Source organism: Daphnia pulicaria, chromosome 5 (assembly GCF_021234035.1).
Source record: "Daphnia pulicaria isolate SC F1-1A chromosome 5, SC_F0-13Bv2, whole genome shotgun sequence".
In the NCBI taxonomy this organism is placed as follows: domain Eukaryota; kingdom Metazoa; phylum Arthropoda; class Branchiopoda; order Diplostraca; family Daphniidae; genus Daphnia; species Daphnia pulicaria.
The window spans coordinates 1,114,311-1,133,779 of NC_060917.1; the positions used below are offsets into that span (position 1 = coordinate 1,114,311).

Sequence of the window (19,469 nt, forward strand, 5' to 3'; positions counted from 1 at the left end):
TAGACTTGGCCATCATGTCTTGAGGATTATCGCCACTCCGTGTCTAGAGAAATGGACGAAAAAGAGCGACAAGCGCAGAAGGCCAGCACGATGGTGGCCGGCAGCTAAAGTCTGGCTGCCGTCGTCTTTTTTACAATTGAAAATTATTATATTGAGTTGATTTTCCCTTCCGTCTTTTGTTGCACCAATTTCGAGAAATTTTTTTTTTTATTTTGCAACTGGACTTTTTGTGTCTCTTGCGTGTGTGTGTGTGGTCACCATTTGTGTCGATGGGATGCTGTAAACGAATGGAAGGTTGCCGGCTAACGTACTTAGACCACTTGACAATTTTCCGACGGCGGTCGTCACGCAGCTTTTGTATGTGTTGCGTCAATCTCTGTTGATTTGTTTAAAAAAGATTTTGTCGATTCAACAGAAAGGGAGGTAACGCTTTTTTGCTTTTTCCTTTTGCGCTCCCGATGGCTCTGATCCCCCAGGGGAAGGGGGGACATTACGCTGTTATGTCAAAATCAACACTCGCTTTACAATAATATAACCGCGTTATGGCGTGGTCTACATCTCGCCGCCGCTCATCGGCTCTCCTCCTTTGAATCAAACGAAAAATCTGGGAGCCGTGGATGGAATGCTCTATATTATCATGTCTAAACAGCTCGAGGTGAAAGATGTAAATTCGTGTCGTTGTTTGAGCTCTCGTCTCCCTTTTATTTCGGTAGGAGGAGAATTATATATTTGAAACAATCAACTGGATGCGCGCTCGGCTATTTATGAACACGGCCTGATCGACCAAGGGTCCATCATGTGAGGTCTTGTATTTTATTTCCAACCCTCCACAAGTCCACAACATCTGAGGCAACGGTTAAGACATCAACTGGTCGATCCTCATTGGAATTATAGATATGAAGAGGTCAATAATAAGGGGATAATAGGAAAAGGGGTTCTTTTTTTTCTAAATCCAAGGCGGTGTGTGTGTTTTTTGTTCCTGGTCTTTTCTTTGTGGAACACAAAATTTTCTAAAGGCAAACAAGGTATACATTTACGTCCGCGGTAGGCCTATGAGAGGGAATGGGGCAGTCTAAGCCGCCGGGGAGTCGGTCGGGACGGTCCAGGAGATTTTTTTTTTTTTTTTCTGGAACTTTTTGATGGTGGAACCCGAGTCTCTCCTCACCGCGGGCCTCTCGTTAACACGTGAACCCCGTGAAGTCGTGAAGACAAAACAGCGGAGAAAAAAGAAAGAAATACACACACACAGGAGAAAATGAAATAGAAAATTTTTTCGGGGAGAAAAAAGGAAAAGAACAAAAAAAAAACCCACAAGCGTGTGCCATCAGTTTGGCCCAATGCCCGCTTATTAATATATGTACCTACCTCTTTTCTTTTTCTTTTTTTCCTCAATTTTCTTTGCGTTTTTTTTTTTTTTTACATTTTTCTCGGAGGAAAAAGACGAGCGAAATTTTTGAAAAAGAGACGCCAGGGAAAATCCTAAAACAAGAAAACGCCGTTCTCCGGCACTGAATTAGCTTCGAGAAAAACCGGAGAAATTTTCATAAACTTGTTCTTATTGCATATACATATTTTGCTCAAGCGAGCTGGTAGTAGGCTACCAGCTTCTACTTGGACTAGACTCGTGTTAAATATCACTTCTTCTTCTTTTTTGGCTTTTATTTTTTTTTTTATTTGTGTCTCCAAATAAGTCTCGAATCTCTTGTGTGCCGACCACCTGTTGCATAGCTGTTAATACCAGCATCGGTATACTCGACGGGAGTAAAGGTAGTTGTGAACCATTTTGAAATTGTCTCGTTTGTTTCCACCTGCCCGTGGATCAAGTTGTTGACCAAACTGTATACATAGACAAGGAAGTCTGTGAAAACTTGAACCCAACTTCCTTTGAGTAATAGGCGACTCCAATTTTCCAAAGAAATTGAAACATTTGCTGGATAGGTTAGGGTAGGCCTAGGCCTGTCCCGTCATAAACATTTCTCTTGCCCATCTTTTTGTTGTTGTTGTTGTTGACGGCTGATACTCGTCTTTCCCTGTGTTATTTCGTGTTGGACTGTTTGGTTTTTATTGCGGCGATTGTGTCATCATCGTCCCTTCTCTTTCCCTCACTTCCATCTGTTGAGTGTCGTCCACTTCAATGTCGATGATGGTGCGTCATAGCCCAACGTGAGAAAAGTGTCATTTCTCTCATCTCCGAAATAGATATTACTATCTATTTATTCTCGTTCTCTCCCGACTGAGGGAGATTGTTTCCCATTTTCAAATAGGATTTCCTCCCCCACCTGTAATCGTTGCTCCATCCACCAGGCAAATTTGAAATGGACGTTTTCTCACACGCTGGAATTTCGAGACATTTTTATACTCATTGAGATTTTTTGTTTATGTTTTTTTCCAGTTTTAGGTGGGGAAACAGGTGAAGAGGACGACGAGCTGAGTAGCGACTCCACCCGAATGATCAGCATGGACGTGAACGGCCCTGGTGGCATGGGTCCGCAGGGCTCGCAGCAGCAGCAGCAGCAGATGCATCAGAACGCGCAAATGATGCACATGTCATCAGGAGGCAGCGGAAGTGGAGACGATTCCAAGAAAAAAAGTGAGTCTCAACGCTGACTTGTTTCTTCTTCTTCTTCTTTCTATTTCTTCCGTTTGTTGTACAGTATATATACCTTTAATTTTGATTCCGTGAATTTCAATTCGACTTGTACACGTTCCCCGAAACCGTGGCAGCGTTTTAAAGAAAAAGTAATCGACAAACAAACTGATTACCTTAAGATCCTTTTGGAGAAAACGTTGAGGATATTTGTTAAATTATCCCGGTTTATATACACAAGGCCTGTATGTATACGGTTTGATTGTGTAGGCTAATCCGTTCGACTAGCTTATAGGCGGCGGGCACGATTCCTACGTCGCCGTTAAATGCCGTTTATACGCATCATACCCTTTTTCCCTTTGATGATATTATTATTATTTAGACTGTACACGCACTTTGACCACAGAAAAGATGATGATGATGATGATGATGAAAGGGTGAATGGGATGGATAAAGAGGGGAGCGAGAGGGAGGATGAAGTGGAAGACGGTTGATATTTTTGTCGAATTTTATTATTTTGTAATTCCTGCTTGGGCGCGCGACGGAAGTTGTCATTTATATGAAACACTCTCTTCATAATATTGCCTTATATTCTCCCTCCCTATAACTGAAAAAAAGAAAAAGTTTTTATTTTATTTTTTTTTCCTTCTTGTAGAAAATGTGTTTTTAGAAAGGGGGGAGGTGAAATGGGGGAAAAGAAAAAAACGCAAAGTCAGCCACGCCAACGCGCGCCCTCTTCTTCCTGTGTGCCATCTCTCTTGGTCTCCGGTCTCTTTTTTTTTCCCCTCTATCCACCCCCCTTTCTATCCGTGATCTCTTCCCTCTCACATCAGACTCTCTCTCTTTATTTCCATCTTTTGACGTAACGAACATTCACGACGTTGAAGTGAACGGATGGGACAGGAGCGTCAACACAACAACAACCAGAGTTTCATTGTTCCATTCAGTTAGACGTCCGTTTTGTTTTTCTTATTTTTCGGGGGCTGTTAACTAGTAGTATTTAAACTCTTTGACAAACTCGGCATTTTTTTTTTTTTTTCATCCGGTGGATCATTTCTGAACAATTGTCAAATTAAGAAAATTGAATTCACGGAGAGAGGGATGACATTTGACAGTTTAGGCCTACCAATTGATGTAATTCAATTTTAATTCGGGTGGGAGTTTATAGTTTTGTCTGGAAGAAATTGAGAGAACAGAAAAAGAGAAGAAGAGGATATTTGTTTGTATTCCTGGTCGTCGCAGGTATCAAATAATGATATCAATCTCTCGGTCCCATTTTTCCTTTTGGTTTGTCTTTTTTCTCTGCTGACTATGATGTTTCAACTGTTTCTTTTTCTCTCTCTTCAACTAACCTCCCACCGCGTGTCGCCCGCCCTTTTTTAAAGAGAACGTGAAGAAAAGGAGAAAGAAGATGGAGGGGACGACTCCGACAAAGGGAGGGTGTGTGTGTAGGGCTGGTAGAAGAAGACAACAACACATCAGGTTGCCTTTTGTAACCGGAGTGTCGCGAGAAGGCCGGATTCAAATCCGTCTCAATCTCTTCGTGCAAAGAGACTCGGCAAGAAGAGCGACATCCGGATTCATTTCGAATTCCCCGCCTTTACATATTCATGTGTCTATATGTGGGAAGAAAGATTGTGTGTGGGGTTGACACATCCGAAGGTGGAGTAACGTTTTTTGGGATCGACGAGATTATTATTTCACCCTAAAAATTCACACACCGCAATTTTCACTTCCCGTTGGTTGAAGACGATTCTACACCTTTTTTGTTTTGTTTTTTTGCGCTATACTTTTTCAACGGGTTTGTTGCAGGTATAGGCCAAATGCGGGTGGGGTATAAAACGGATGGGATAGAAATCTTGAAGAATTCTTTGAAATGGAAAATGAAAGAAGATGTTGGGAACTCGCTAACGATGGAATCCCGATGATTTATACAGTTGTAAAATGGCTCTTATAGATATTCAATTTCTCGAGAGTGCACCAGTCAGCAGCCTCTAACAAACCCCTTGAGCGTCCCCGCCTACCTCGAATAAATCATCGGGCCTGAAAAGGCTCTCCTCCTTCTCGTTTCTCATCTTCTCCTAATGGAATGAGACTGGCAGTCTCTTGGAAATGATTTCTATCGTCGTATAAATTGTACGATTATTGATGAAAAAGAAACAATTGAATTTTAGATTTTTTGACGTCATGGCGGATTTGATGATTAACCTGTTAGGTGTCCGTGTCTTTGCGTGTCGAATGGCGCGTTTGAAGCTCGAATTGTTATAACGGCGATCCATCATCTTATGTTGCGTTTCCTGTCTTTTGTCGATTTGAAATTCCCGCCCGAAAATGGCGTGAGTCTGTGCGTGTATCTGTCGGGCCGGGTCCTCCCAACAGATTCTCGAAAGTCATTCAAACCTCCCGAGTCTATTTCAACTCAGACGTGGTGTCCTATATAGTAATAATAATAACAAAGCAGCTCTCCTGTTTATTTGTTGTTGTTTTTTCCGTTACCGACCTCTTAATTCCTTAACAAACACAAGGCCCAATGTTTTTTTTTTCTTTTTCTTTTTCTCTCGGAAAGAAAACTGCCGAGCGATTCCCCATTGGCCTTGTTCTCGTTGCCTTCCATAGTTCCTTGTCTAGTTTCAATAAGTTGAGGGTTAGCTTATATATTCCTCCTGCTCTCGCGCGCTGACCCTCCACGATGAAACCTGACCTGGTGGTCTCCTCTCTCTCTTCTTGTGGTCCTTTCTCTTTCAACTTCTTAGCCCTTAGACAACAGGTTAGGAGGTAGATACCTTGTTTCATTGGTCCCTTGTATTCTCTCCCCTCTGAGCTCTTGACTAGTTTCCCTATTAAAAGATTTGAAATCGTTGGTTATCTATCGCTTGGACCCAGCCAGACAGAGAGGCCGATGTCACAAATGTCAGTAGCCACTAATAGAGTTATGCATTTGTTGTCGGGTAGCTTTTGTTTTTTTATTTTCCTTTTGATGAATGAATATCTCTTGATGGGAGACGGCCGTCTTCCGGTTGTCATTTATTTGTCGACTGCAGCAGCAGCCTGAAAAGAAAAAAAAAAAAAAATTGAATAACCCAAGAAACAAATTATAGGAATTTTTGAATATTCAAAAAAAAAGGGGGGGGGGATTCAAGTCTTATACAATACCCTAGGAGAGATAGGTATAATACTAATAATCAAGTCGGAAGAAAAAGAGAATAGTTTGGATGGCGATGTAAATCTCTACCGCGCGCACCTATCTCAGGCAAAAGGGCAGCACATAGGCATTCCGAACGTGTTATGTGTGTGGTTTGCTCTGTCGTCCCACAATCTACAAAGAGTCGATCTGCCGATCCTATCCGGTAGATGCTCTCTATATATAGGCAGACACGCTTATTGTGTGTGCGTGTGTGTGTCTTGTCCCGATTTTCCTCAATAAGGAGCGGAACAGCACTCTGAACGCCGAGTTTAATCTAACAAGAGGGGGGGGGACCGGTAGATTCGAAAGAAGAAGAATAAGGTGACAAAAAGTTGTCGTTGCCGAGTTTGAAAACTAGAAAAAGAGGGGGGAAACGTTGGAAAGAATGGAGTAGAGAAAGAAATCTCCGAATCTGAAATTCAACTGGTGAAAAGAGTTTTTTTATATTTTAGAATGGGCGGCTGCTGAAATGGGGAAAACCGAAAAGAAAAAGAGGCCGAATAGAACAAGAGAAAATAAATATAAAAAAAAAAGATGACAATAATCATTTTCCGGTCGATTGAGGAAATCCATCCGCTCCGTTCCCTCCGTCAAAAATATATAAACAGTTAAAAAAAAGGGAAAAGAGAGAAGGGAAAATAAGCGACTAAAAATGACGACACGACCAAAGACGAACCCTGAGACTCGAATCATCTCCGCTTATATTTTGTTTTCCGTTTATTTCCATCTTTTTTTTCCCGGTTTTTTCCCCTAAAAAAAAATAATTTTCCCTCCACACAACGGCTAATACGAGGTAGTCTCCGCTCTAAACGATTTCCGTCGATTATTGACGCATTCCACCAAGATTGGCCGCAGTAGCGCAGCAGACATCCCCCATTTTCCCCACTCTCAATCGCATAAACACACGGATTTAGTGCGCATATTCAAATGAATCTTATAAAAACATGGAGCCCCAAACATCAACGGCTTTATTATTTGAACCGAGTTCTGTAAGACGATCGAGTTCGTGTGGCGTTAGGGGTCCGCGGCGGCCGTGGGTTTGTGGTGAGTTGGAAAAATGTTTCGCACCGGTATCGTGTGTTGCATACACTGGGAGAGCAAAGCTGAAGAAGAGTGATCTTTTCCCAGCAGCTCTCTTGGCCTTCTTCTAGCCGGAAAATGTGGATTTTCTTGTATTCATTTTGGAAGCCGGATGCTTTTGAGATTTTCGAGAAGGTGGGAAATCGTTCCGTCCCACACTTTGCACTTTGAATCTTTTTTTTTATTTTATTTTCTTTCCTCTCTGATGTGGTTCGTGTGGAATAGGAGCGACATGTGCTACCACCTAACGACCGCCTCGATCACCTTTGAACCGGATGGAAACTTCCGTCGCTAGGACGCTACCAAGCTACATTTCTAATATAATACAAGAAATATCGCGCTATTATATAATCAAGAATTCTCCATCTGATTCGAATAGAACACGAACAGTTTCCCGTTATTTTAGTCGACATTTCCCTCAATTTCTCTCGGTTGCTTGGGGAGTATGACGGAGTATGACGCGTCATCTTTTTTTCTCTCTTCTTTCATTTTATTATTGACGATTTCGGGTAGACGGTCGCGTGTCGCGCAGGAGCGAGACGAATGGCTTTTGATGCGTCTTGATTCATTCTACACCGACGTCGTTTCCTTGCCGATTGGCCATCCATCATTGGTGGATTGGTTGGTGGCCGCGCTCGCAACCACCGCCGCCCGCCCTACATTACAGATGAACCCCCCCCTACTCGATTCTCTCTTTATTCGATAGTCTTTCCTCTTCCTTGTTTCTTTTTCTTATAGACTTATACCCATGGCAAGTTTTTTCCATGTTTAACTTTCATCGTAATTCGTCAATGAGCAAGACAACCAAAGAGAACCGATTGGAATAGAGGAAAGACTTTCTGGTTACTGCTGCTGCTGCTGGTACTCAGCAGCTACAAATGATTACCATAGAAATGGTCTTTTGATGGCTCCTCGGGATTTTCACCCGTTTCTTGTGTTTATTCCTGCCGCATCCCTCCTATAGTCTACATGTTTACTATTTATGCATGTGTGTGTGTGTGTGGGTTTGCATGGCCACGCTCCGACTGTGGCCTTTACAAATGCTTCCGTTCCGAGTCGCATTAGATTGTCGTTCGGCGTTTCTTTTTTATTTCTGACTGACTTTTATATTTTTGTACTTCTTTTCAACTCGTGCCGTTGTCTGTTTTTTTTCTCTCTCTTTCTTACATAAAAGCCGACCCCGCCCTTTTTATACAGCACTAAAAAAAAGTGGCGGCGAAGAGAGGGAAGACAAATTTCTAGAAAACAGGAAAGAAAGGAAAACAAGAAAAGAGGTCTGGTTATATGGAGCTGCTGGGCTGTAATCGAGTCAGAATCACTTTTGGTTTTCCGTTGCTTTCATTGACGTTTGCGATATCGATACCGAATGACTCGATCGATATTCCCCTTTTCTCTTTAAAATCATTTACACACTTTCCCTACTTCAATCTGTGGACTGCGATATTTTTATACTTTGAAGACGATTTGCTTTTTGTTTTTTTATTTTATTATTTTCTCTCGGTCACGAGCCCAGACTTTTCCGTCTTGATCACGAAAGCGAACGACGGGTGTCACCGAGCACATATTTTCTCTCGGTCCGACTTTCTCTCTCCACTCGAATGTTTCTTGGAAGGTATCCTAATTGCGTAGTCATTTCTACTCTTGACTTTATTCCCGAGCGCCGAGCTGCCTGCCTGCCCGTCTACATAACGAAAGAGATTGACGGAATTTGTTTCGACTTTTATTTCTCGAAACCGCCTGCAGACAAAGAATCTGGTCGATCGAAAAGAAGAAGAAGAAATATTGGCCCTGGTTTTTATTTTCTTTTTTTCTTTTTTTGACTGTTGAATGACGACGGGAGCGTGACGACATTGCGCCCTCTCTGATTCTCTCTGATTCGACACAAAGGGGCCATGAATCTCCGCATGAATATACAAAAGGGCTGGTGTATGTATACGCACATTGATAATAATAGCCGACAAGAGTGCTCAGTTATGATAGCCTAATGAAGTCGACGCCATTCGGCGCAGCCCCCTTTCGCCCCGATGGGTGGCGGCGGAGGCGCCAGGGAGAAAACGCATCCAGGCGGCGGCTGTGGCGGTCTAACGGCAGCAGCAGCAGCAGCACAAGGTTAACACAACAGATGATTGGTCAATGAAGTGGATCGAATGGCAACAGATGTTATTTCTAGCCCCCTTTTTTTTTGCGCCTCGTCGCAATTGAAAGTGGAGGGTGTAATCGGCCGAAATGAAGAAGAGCGCAAGAAGATGAAACAGTGCGCTTCGTTGTTGTTGTCTCTTATTTTTCCCTTTCGCTTTTCTCTTTCTCTCTCTCTGCCGTGTGTAGTGCGACAAGCAACCCAACAACATGTGCGACTCGACACGCTCTGCAGACTAGTCGATGCGACGTTCTACATATTCCAGTGGAACACAGCAAAACTGCTAGGGCGCAAACGGTTGAAGCGTGCAGCCATTTCTTATTTTTCCGAGTCTCTTGGTTTTTTCTTTCTTTAGGCCTCGGCGTTACCTCGGCAGTATCTTTTACATGGTGTAGCAAACAAATCAAATGCAAGGAGAAGAAGAAGATGAAGAAGAAAAGTAGGAAACGGAACATATTTCACAGTAGGCATATTTGAAAACGAGCGGAAACTGAAACGTCGGGGGGATATGCCGCCCCGAAAAGAAAAAAAAAGAGCGGTGAAGGCGCGGTTGGGTTAAAGCCTCGGCTTACATATCTTATGTGTGATGGTTATTCTATCGTGTGTGTACACAAGGAATGTGCACTGTTTGCTCTGATGCGGCTACCAAAAAAAAGCCAAACATTTTGAAGCTAAGGCGAAATTTGAACAAGCGGGTTGGCGCTTGCTGGGGCGGATGGCGGGGCGGAGTTGGAACCATTGACGTCGGGGGCTTTTTCTTTATCCATCCGAGCAGGAGCAGCAGCACTCGCCGTCCCTTTGACACGCGAGACATGTGACATGACCTCCCATATGTTTGTGTGAAGAACACAACACGAGTGACACTTCTTGTTCTTTGTCGACGTTTCCACTGTACGTAGTACATCTACCTCTTTTTGTCGCCGCCGGAGTAGCTACACATAATATTGTCTAGGGTAATAGACACACAAGAGACTCGCTGGTAGAGTTGACACAGACGAATTGCCACACGTCGGAAGAAACCTATCACTCCCTTTGGACTCTGAAATCTTTATCCTTCTAGTCGGTTTCAAGCTGTGATGTCCTCCGACTGTGTATAACCAGTCCGAGAGATCATCATCATCATGTTTCCTATTCTTTCGCCTAATCGCTGGAAATTTTTTTCTTGTTGAATGTTTGCGCACGGGCCGAAAAACCCATCAAATTTTTATTGGGAAGGCAGCAGTTGGGTTGCTTTTTAGTGTGTGCGATTCGCTCCACAACTCAATAAGAATTTGATTTCATTCTCTAGTCGGACTCTTTTGTGAGTTGCCATTTTCTATGGTATTCATATCCCCCCGGCGCGAATACAGTAGGGCCTGTGCACACCGTCTATTCACCCCACTTTCCTTGTGTGAATTGTGAAATGAAGATGTCAGCCATGGGTCCAATAACGTCGATTTCCCGTCCAGTTGCATTCCGATTGAGGCTATTCTTTTCTCCATTTTTTGTTTGCTCTTTCTCTTGCTACTCGCCATTGACATTGAGGGAGATTTTCCGTCGCCTTCCGAAACCCTCCTCAGATTTATTTCGGCTCCAATCAAACACACAGAGAATGGTTAGAAGGTCCCACACAACAGTGCACACAAGACACAGTTGAATTTGCTGTCAACGTGGTTGACGTCGTGTACAATACACCACGGATACATGGATGTGTACCCCCTCGAGACCTGATGGCCTCTCTCTCTCACCCGACCAAAAAAAGAAGAAAAAAAAAGCGAAAAATGTCCCAATGATGGAGTGAAATTTCTCTTCTTTTCTCTGCTGTCCCGTCTAGTAGCTTTTCTTCTCCCATTTTCTCGTCGATCAATGGCCAGCTGAGAGTAGGAGCGCGGGCGTGTGCTGTTGGCTCGCTGGAATGCGCGTTTGTCGAGTAATAATAAGGTTTTTCCCGGAGCAGCTGTCGCTGAATTTTGTGCGACAGTCTCACCGAATTTCGAGAGGAAAATGTTATGTCTATTTTATTTATTTTTTTTTTTATTTTTTCAAAAGAAAATCTGTTGTTACGTAACGCTGGTACATTGTTCCTACAAGACTTATCATTCGATGAAGTGGTACTATATACTATCTACTTATGCAACAAGAATGTAGTACAACAGATAATAATAATATGCGACGTTGACAATAGAGCGGAGAAAGGGAAAACCGTTTGATATTGAAATCACTGCTCGTTCATATAATGGCGTATGAAATACAGGGGGGAGGGGATCGTACGTGTAAGTTTTGACTTTGACTCTGGATCACTGTATATAATGCACACAAACAAAAAAAAAGGGCAGAGAAAGAGATGGAATGGTCTCTCTATAAAGCGCCTGACAGGCCACTGCTCTTGTATGTACACGTTTTTGTGCTGGGACCGGTGGAGTGCCAGCAGAGACAGTGGCTCAATGTTCATCGATAAATAGAGAGAGAGAGAGAGCAAGAGCAAGTCGAGGTACTATGAAGAGAAAAGATCAATGGCGAGCTCACCGTACAACAGTCTGAAAATGCGCGCTAGTATATATCTGTAGTGTGAAAGTTCATTCAGCTGCCGCCACCACCACCGCTTCTTTTTCTTTTTTTTTCTTTTTTTCATTTTAATGCAGTGTCTATAGTAACACTAGAGAGCCATCGATATACATAAATAGCTGGTATTTCGAGCCAGAATGGCTCGGGTCGAGGAGTTTCTATTGTGTCGATGGATTTGACACCGATAGGGCCACTCGAAATGTTGGCCTTTTCCATTCATCTCTATTGAAGAGAGTGTGGAGGAACCCCCCCCTCTTTTCCACCCCTCTATCTCTATTCACTAGATTATGATGCAGCTATCTGCCAATGTATAGCGCCCGACCTTTCCTCCCCCCTCAGCTCTATTCAATTGACTTTGGAAGAAAAACAGCCGGGCCCGGGCCCAGTCAAGTCTAATGAGTAACTCGCAGCACACCGTTTTGTGAATAGAATGCGCACTTCTGCTGCTGCTGCTGTTGCTGCTGTTGTTCCTCTTCTTGTATACACAGTAGATATATAGGCTAGATCATGATGGGGTGTCCTGATTTACTCTCTCCCCTCTCTCTTCATCTCTCAATCAATGGACTTTTTCCGAGTTGACCTGAAAATCCCCGTGTTCATGTTATTTCCATTCTGCTCTCCCACCCTCTCTCTACCACTAGATCAGCGTTATTTGGGGAAGATTAAATCGGCTTTTCAGCAGGCGAGCAAATAGACTCTTGATTTCTTCTTTTTTTGTTGCTGGCCAGAGCGCCTTGTAATTGAATTGCTTAATCGATCGCCGATTTTGGATGGAAAAAGCCGCATCCATTTATAATTTTATATTGACTGATGAACAATTCACAATCTTCAGTCATAGCTTGTCGTCGATTGGTGGAAACGGCATAGGTCTGTCGGAGGACTCTTGTGTTTTTTTCCCGCATATTAGATTATAATAATATATAAGAGTATATAAGAGGATACATTTCATGGCCGGCCGTGCATGATGAACCCTGGCTCTTTCTCTCTCTCTCTTCTCTATGCCCGTGACGAAACATGTGAACTTTTTCGGAGGATTGTTGTTATATTCCACCGATACGCCCGACCTGTCTTGTGAACCTTTTCTTCTTCTTCTTCTCCTCCTTTTCCCGATGGGCTTAATCATTCAGAGAAAAAAGAATCACTTACTCGTTCGTCGCTCTTGTGATTTATGAATGGCTTGCGTTTGCCGCTTGACGTCCCCGCGCTATTTGCCTCCTAGCTACTACATGTATGTCTAAATATCGAGATGGTTAAAACATTGGAATCGCAGGATCGCTAGAGATTGAGCGTGATTGAGTCGTCCCGAACGGAAAATAAAAGAAAAGATCAGGCAGGGGGAAATGCCATCAATAGATGCGCGTCGCATGTTTGATATGCTCATCGGTGGGGTTGAAAAGGGGAGAAATTTGGGAGTGCTGCCAACTTGATGTGTACATGTCCAGGAGACGTCTCTACATAGTATATAGTTGTGGAAGAGAGAGAGAGAGCTGAAAGAGCAACAGACAAGAGCAGCTCGAAGGGAGCAGTTCACGTCACGTGATTTGGACGCCGTCGCTTTTCCTTGATGCGCGCGCCAGCCAATGGCTGCGGCAAAAAGACGGGCCAGCCCAGGATTGGACGAGGGGGGAGGGCAAGCGTCGTCAGACGCCGTGGGATCTCGTGCCAGCTGGATTTTTCCGGGGTTCCTTTTATTTTCTTTTTATTTTATTTTTTTTACACACGCTATGCACGTCCCGCAGTCGAGCGCAGGACTCCTCCCACTTTTGAGCATATAGTTCACCATGGTGGAAATGGCTGGAGAGAAACTGGCGGCCGCGGTCAGGTCAAGACCGAACCGGTCACCAGTGAAACAGTAGCAGCAGCCGAGTGCGGCGACGCGGAGCTATTAAAACTCGTCCTCTGTAGTGCGTGTGGATGTTCATAGTGCGACCAGAAAGTTTCTTTTTCCCCCAAAAACTCTTGTTCGTCTATATAGTATTATTATTCTGGTGACTGGTAAAGACTTCTTCTTTTTTTCGGGGGGACCCTTTCTTTCTATTTGTGTCGGATGAGAGGGCAAAGGGGGCTGCATTCCGATTCGGCCCGGCAGTTCTCGTAGATCGCTCCTCGGTTGAGTCTGCCCAAATAGGAGTGCCTCCTCTTTTTCTCTCTGGTTGAGACGTGCGGTTTTTTTTCCCCTTCTTCACAGACTCTTGACTCTATTCATCATCGCGAAACCAAACGGACAAAGTGCCATCCTATATACCAAACTGATTGTGTCCTCCTAGTGCCAAAGGAGGAAAGAAAACGGCTCAATTCAACGGCTAATCAAAAGGGGCTGGACATGTCGATCCTATGCCTATAGCCTACTGGTTTCTTCTTCTTTTTTTGGCAGCCAAAACCCATCCATTGTCGTTGGTTGTTTTTTTTTTTTCTTCTTTCTGGTTTTGAGGGGGTTGGTTCTTGGCCGGATCGAGAGACATCACAAAGTTCGACCCCGAGTCTTCCATTTCGATTTGGTTCATTCGCTGTCAAATCATCCGGCCGATCGTTGGCTCGTTTCGGTCCCTCTTTACAAGTGACAGAACTCGAATTTGAACTGAGAAAAAAAGTGTTGAATTTTCAAAAAGAGAAGCTGGCGAAATCGTTGGCCGCTTCCGCTTCCATCGTGGAGTCACCGCCGAGTTTCGCGACGTTCTTCCCGTTCGGCCGGCCTCCAGCCCCGCCTCATCAGTCGACGCCGACCGGCGCTCCGGCTACCACCATGGATCTAACAACGGCCTACCGCTACAATCAGAACATGATGGAGTATTACACTTGTAAGAGTGAGTGCCAATCATATGAGTGTGTGTTTTGCGCGAAAACAGGAAAACAAAAAAGCCAGAAATTACGTACCGTGTCCAGGAATCCAGGGATCCAGGGAGAGAGAGAGAGAGTTGCAATAAAAACAAAAACGATCCGTCTCCATTAGAGAGTTTTGACCGGTTTCCTGGCGGCAGTCGCGTCGGAATCCAGCAGTAATCGATTTCATTTCGAGACTCTCTTGAAAGCAATAATATCGGGAGGAAAGAGCGCGAGTTGAAGTTGAGTGTAGTCGCTTGGGTTTTTAGATGGAAGTTTGGTGGTGACATCCGTAGACGTTAGTGGGCCAGCCCGAAAAACCCTCCCCAAAAAGGTGGTGGCGGTGGTGTTGGTTCAGTGCACTATAGAGAGCTGTGTGCAATCGTTGTATATATATATATATAACGGGCTGACTTCTCTATGTACAGTATATAACGGGCGAAAGGAAAGGGGGGGGGGAAGAACGACGGCCGGCCCGACGTGTCGACACGGCTCTTGCATTAGACGTGATCTAAAGTCTCCTTTTTCTTTTTCTTTCTTTCTTTTTTTCTCTTGTCGTTGTTGTTGTTCATCGTCAACCAACGGTTTTCTAGACCCCATTTTCATTCCGGAGATTATTCGTTTTTTTCCCGACACGTCCACAGTGCAAGTTGGAAAAGTTCCCGTTGCCGAACGTGGGATTGTAGGCCTATAAAAGTGTCTAGGCGGAGGCCATCTGAACTCCCGAGATGTTGACGGAATGCACGGCTTTATGCTGGATGGGCCTATTGGCACTTTGAATCTTTTTGACGTTATGTTAAGATACACACCGACGATATGGGCCGTAATGGAACGGGTTTGATGGGCTCTCCTCGTGATGGAAGAGCTGGAATAAATTAGTTGGCGATTGTTTCGCTATTTAGTTTTACAAGTTGTTTGATGATTGGATGCCATCAAATGAACTCTTAACGGCTTATCGCTAATAAAACAATAATGGCTAATAAAACGGCCACCGACGTAAATGCGACGAGTCTGGAATTGTCAATCTGTTCTGCTCGTTTTTTCTTGTTTCTTTCCTTTGCTTGTCTGTGTGTGTGTGTGATCCATTGATTTTGCAGGTCGCTGAGCACCGCTGAGCATCGCTGAGCCGTTAATATACTGTCGTTGTGTATTATTACGCCATAATCACGGCGTGATAATCATATATGAACGTGTCTACTTTCAACATCGGCAAAACAAGTTTGAGGACGGCTCTCTTAATTCAACTACATAGTGTACCATTCTTCTGGAACAGGTCATGGCGGCGTCAACCAGTTGGGTGGCGTCTTCGTGAATGGCCGCCCATTGCCCGACGTTGTTCGCCAACGGATCGTCGAACTCGCCCACAACGGAGTCCGGCCCTGCGACATTTCCCGCCAGCTACGAGTCTCCCACGGCTGCGTCTCCAAGATACTATCCAGGTAAAATGCTGTTTGTGAAAATGCATCATTGTATGTACTACGTATTTCTAGTTGATTTTCGGGGTGGTGGGCTTTGGTAGATAATGGCCCGTTTGGGCTAACAAAAAACACCATCGGCAGCAAAGTGTTATTTCAATATTGGTTATTCCTCGATATAATATAATAGTTATACAGCAGGTTCGGTAGTTAGTTGTAGTTGTGCACTAACTGTGGGAAACGAAACACAAATTCAGATTCGGATGAGCGATTTCTTGACGATCTTTTTCCTCCGTTCCGGGATTGATTTTTTTTTTTTTTTTTTTTTTAAATCTTTTTCTTTTCTTCTTCTTCTCTTTCTTGGAATTTTTTGAACCTTCCGAACGATAGGAGAGTTGAATTGAAGGAGAAGAAAAAAGTTTGTTGCTTCTTTTTCTGGCTCAACGACCAATGGGGAAACATTTTTCCAGTTATAATGGCGACTTGAATTCAACTCAAAACATCCCGAGAAAGAAGAAGAAGAAAAAAACAAATTATTTGAATAGACTTTTTTTTATCCTTTTTTTTTTCCTCGGAGGGAGCTAGACAAGAGAGTTAACACTGGGAAAAAGAGGCGGAACGAAAAGACAGTGTGCATCAATGTGTATTGGTACCAAACACCAATGGCGACCACCGTGACGGGACACCCGGAACCAACAAGATTCTCTCCGCGACGGAGAGATGACGACGCCTATTTGCATACTCGCAGATCAGCAAAATTATGGACTAGCAAGATATTGGTTGGGAGGATTTTTCAGCGAGATGAGCATGTATAGAATCACGTCGCAAATGTTTTTAAAGAGTTAATCATAAATAATGAGGCGAATGTCTGTAGGAAAGAAAACAAAAATCAGTAAACGAGGACGATGGGCGAACGGCATCGCATCCATACTAATGTGATGCAGGGCTTATAAATGGGGCTGTTGTGTGTATATATATATATAGTCTATCTTGGATTGAAACTGCGCAGCAGTAGCCGGCGAGAGAAAGCTGCGAATATCAATGTTGTCGTAAGACGGGAGAAGGGCAACAACAACAACAACAATAACGACAACAAAATGGTATATACAAAAAGGAAGTCAACAAAAAAAAAACATAATAATATATTTATGTGTAGGCAAAAGTCGCTTTTTTTTTATTATTATTATTTATTCTTTTTGATCGAATAAATATAAAAAAGAAAGACGAACCGGAAGGAGGAGCTGGGCGGTGCGGTTGACTTTGGGTTGGGAGGGTATCGACGTCGTCACCCGTTTTCTATCTCTACCGCAGCAGTCGAGGGAAATGTAGAACTAGGAGCCGAAATAGCGCCCGGTAATTCAATACCGGATTCTCTGATGTTCTTATATTTATTTCTATTTCTCTCTCTCTCTTGGCCTTCCTCTCTCTCTCTATCTGTTTGTCTGTTATTCTGGCTGCTAACTCTATTCCTCCCTCGCCGACGTGCACACGCATCTCATCTATATAGAAGAGTCTATTACGCCGCTAGTAGCATAATACCGTGCGGCTCTTGATCAATCCTGCATGTAGAGGTGTATACACTAGAGTATTATTCAGATGCCACATCAAAGGCTCTCTCTTAATACACCCACACAGGGACGTTTGGCTGCTGGTGGTCGAAATAATTGGTGGGAATCCTCATTTTTGTAATTGAAGGATCTGTGCTGGATATGTGTGTGCTGCTGCTGCTGGCCTCCCGTTTTATTGATCTTGTGCGTCTTGGCTCCTTTTTCTCTTTTTCTAGATACTACGAAACTGGCAGCTTCAAGGCGGGCGTGATTGGCGGGAGCAAACCCAAGGTGGCCACGCCCCACGTCGTCGACGCCATCGCCGACTACAAGAGAGAGAATCCCACCATGTTCGCCTGGGAGATACGAGACCGGCTCCTGGCCGAAGGCATTTGCAACCAGGAGAATGTTCCCAGCGTCAGCTCCATTAACAGGTAACCACACAAGGACAATGCAGCCAATCAACTCGATTGCCCGAAAAAATCCCCCCCCCCCTTTTTATTTCTTATATGGAGAAGAAGAAGGAGGAGAAGGAGGCGAATTATACGCTTCTTCTTTTTGTTTCTTTATCCTTCGTTAGCGGTGGGCTGGGCCCGTGATACAGGTTCGAATCCATCAGAATCAAACACGACAGCCTGGGGATCTCTATAGGAATGGAAAGAATTTTCGTTTGAGAAAACCCATCAGTCCGGTTTCGACTGGAACTGCTGGCTGGTTAATAATAAACGACATTTTTTTTCGGGGCGGGGGGATTTCGATTGGCTATTGGTTTTCAAAGAGAAAACAAAAAGAGAAACATCAACCCTTCAAGGTGGCCGTCGACTCTAATAGAAAACCCCCAAAAATTCGATTCTACACGGTGGGTCGCGCATTCCTTCTGTTTTTTTGGGGGAATTGTTTGTTTCTGATAGTGAAACTCCGAGGCCGGTTAACGATACACCATCTCTTTTTTAAGCCCGGCAGCTGGCTCAGTGCTGCCTTTTTATACAGCCAATTAACACCCGCAAACGATCATCAAAGCAGAACAGTGAGAGAGAGATAGATATAAGCTTTTGAAACGACCAGCTTCTGGGTGTTCATGGCTTATTTCTCCGTCGTTTCTCTTTCAGTTTGGGGCTCTTTTTATTTTATTTTATTTGAGTGTCCGCTGTAGTAGCTGCTTCTTCTCTTTTTTTTTATTATTCAGTTATTCTCCTTATTTTCTCTGCTGGTCCCCGTCATGTTTACAATACCCTTAAGTCGAGACTTGTGTAAGTTGATGGCGCTATAGTCGAGAAATAAAAAAAAAATAGAGAGAAAAAAGGATCTCGGCTTTTTCTGATACAACAAGAGATGGGAGGAGGGTCGGGACATGGAGTACTACTTTGCATATGAGATGCTGTGTCAACACGTCCCCGGGGAGGAGTTTGGTTTCTCTTTTTTCACAAAGGATAGAGAGAGAGAGTGATAGGGGAGAACTGGGGGGCGAGCGGCGCATGTAAAGAGACGCGGGGAGGTCCCATATGTTTATTCGATCTGTTACAACAACAACAACAACGACGACGACAATGTAATGCGCGTAGAATATATATATATATATGTACACTTTTGGGGTGCAGCACACCAACCCGTTTCATTGATTGTTTTCAGTACTAGCCGATGAATAGAGGAGTTTTTTTTTTTCTTTTTATACATGATACAGAAATAACATGGGCGATTCTTATTTTTTTTCTCGGGTGTGCCAGGGCAATGGCACCCGAGAGAACGGCACCCGTTTTCCTGTCGCCCGTATTTTTTTTTTTTTCCTTGTTGTTGTTGTTGTTGTTGCCAACCCCGATTCTTGATTTTTCGATTTAAATGGGAAACGATAGTCTGGCTGCTCCACTTTCTATTTTTTTTTTCTCCCCCGCTTCGGTCCGTTCCTCTCGGGAGATTTCGAATCCAAAATGGCCGTCTCGGGCACTTTCTACATGTATAGGCCTAGCACCAGCGGTTTTATAGGCTTATTCTTGCGCAAAGGGATGATGATGATATACCAATGATGACGATCATTGACGGTGGGTGCAGAAAGAAGAGGGTCTCTCTAAAGGGATTAAGAGATATACACCCCCTAGAACCGAATGGAATTGAGGAGTGAATGCACTTTTCATTGCGCGGATTATTTGTTACCTGTTGG

General features: G+C 43.8%; 1 protein-coding gene across 5 annotated transcripts in view; it reads left to right on the forward strand.

Moving 5' to 3' along the window:
* LOC124340887 (paired box protein Pax-2-A-like) overlaps window positions 1-19,469 on the forward strand; it is a 42,884-nt gene that overhangs the window by 13,922 nt on the left and 9,493 nt on the right. For 3 of the 5 annotated variants that reach the window (XM_046793653.1, XM_046793657.1, XM_046793655.1), the window contains 3 exons: window positions 2,393-2,590; window positions 15,605-15,791; window positions 17,551-17,748. In XM_046793653.1, coding sequence (XP_046649609.1) covers window positions 2,393-2,590; window positions 15,605-15,791; window positions 17,551-17,748 — 583 coding nt within the window. Of the gene's footprint in view, window positions 1-2,392; window positions 2,591-12,940; window positions 14,331-15,604; window positions 15,792-17,550; window positions 17,749-19,469 lie in introns of those variants that run through there. The other 2 variants (XM_046793654.1, XM_046793656.1) reach the window with 2 other exon arrangements.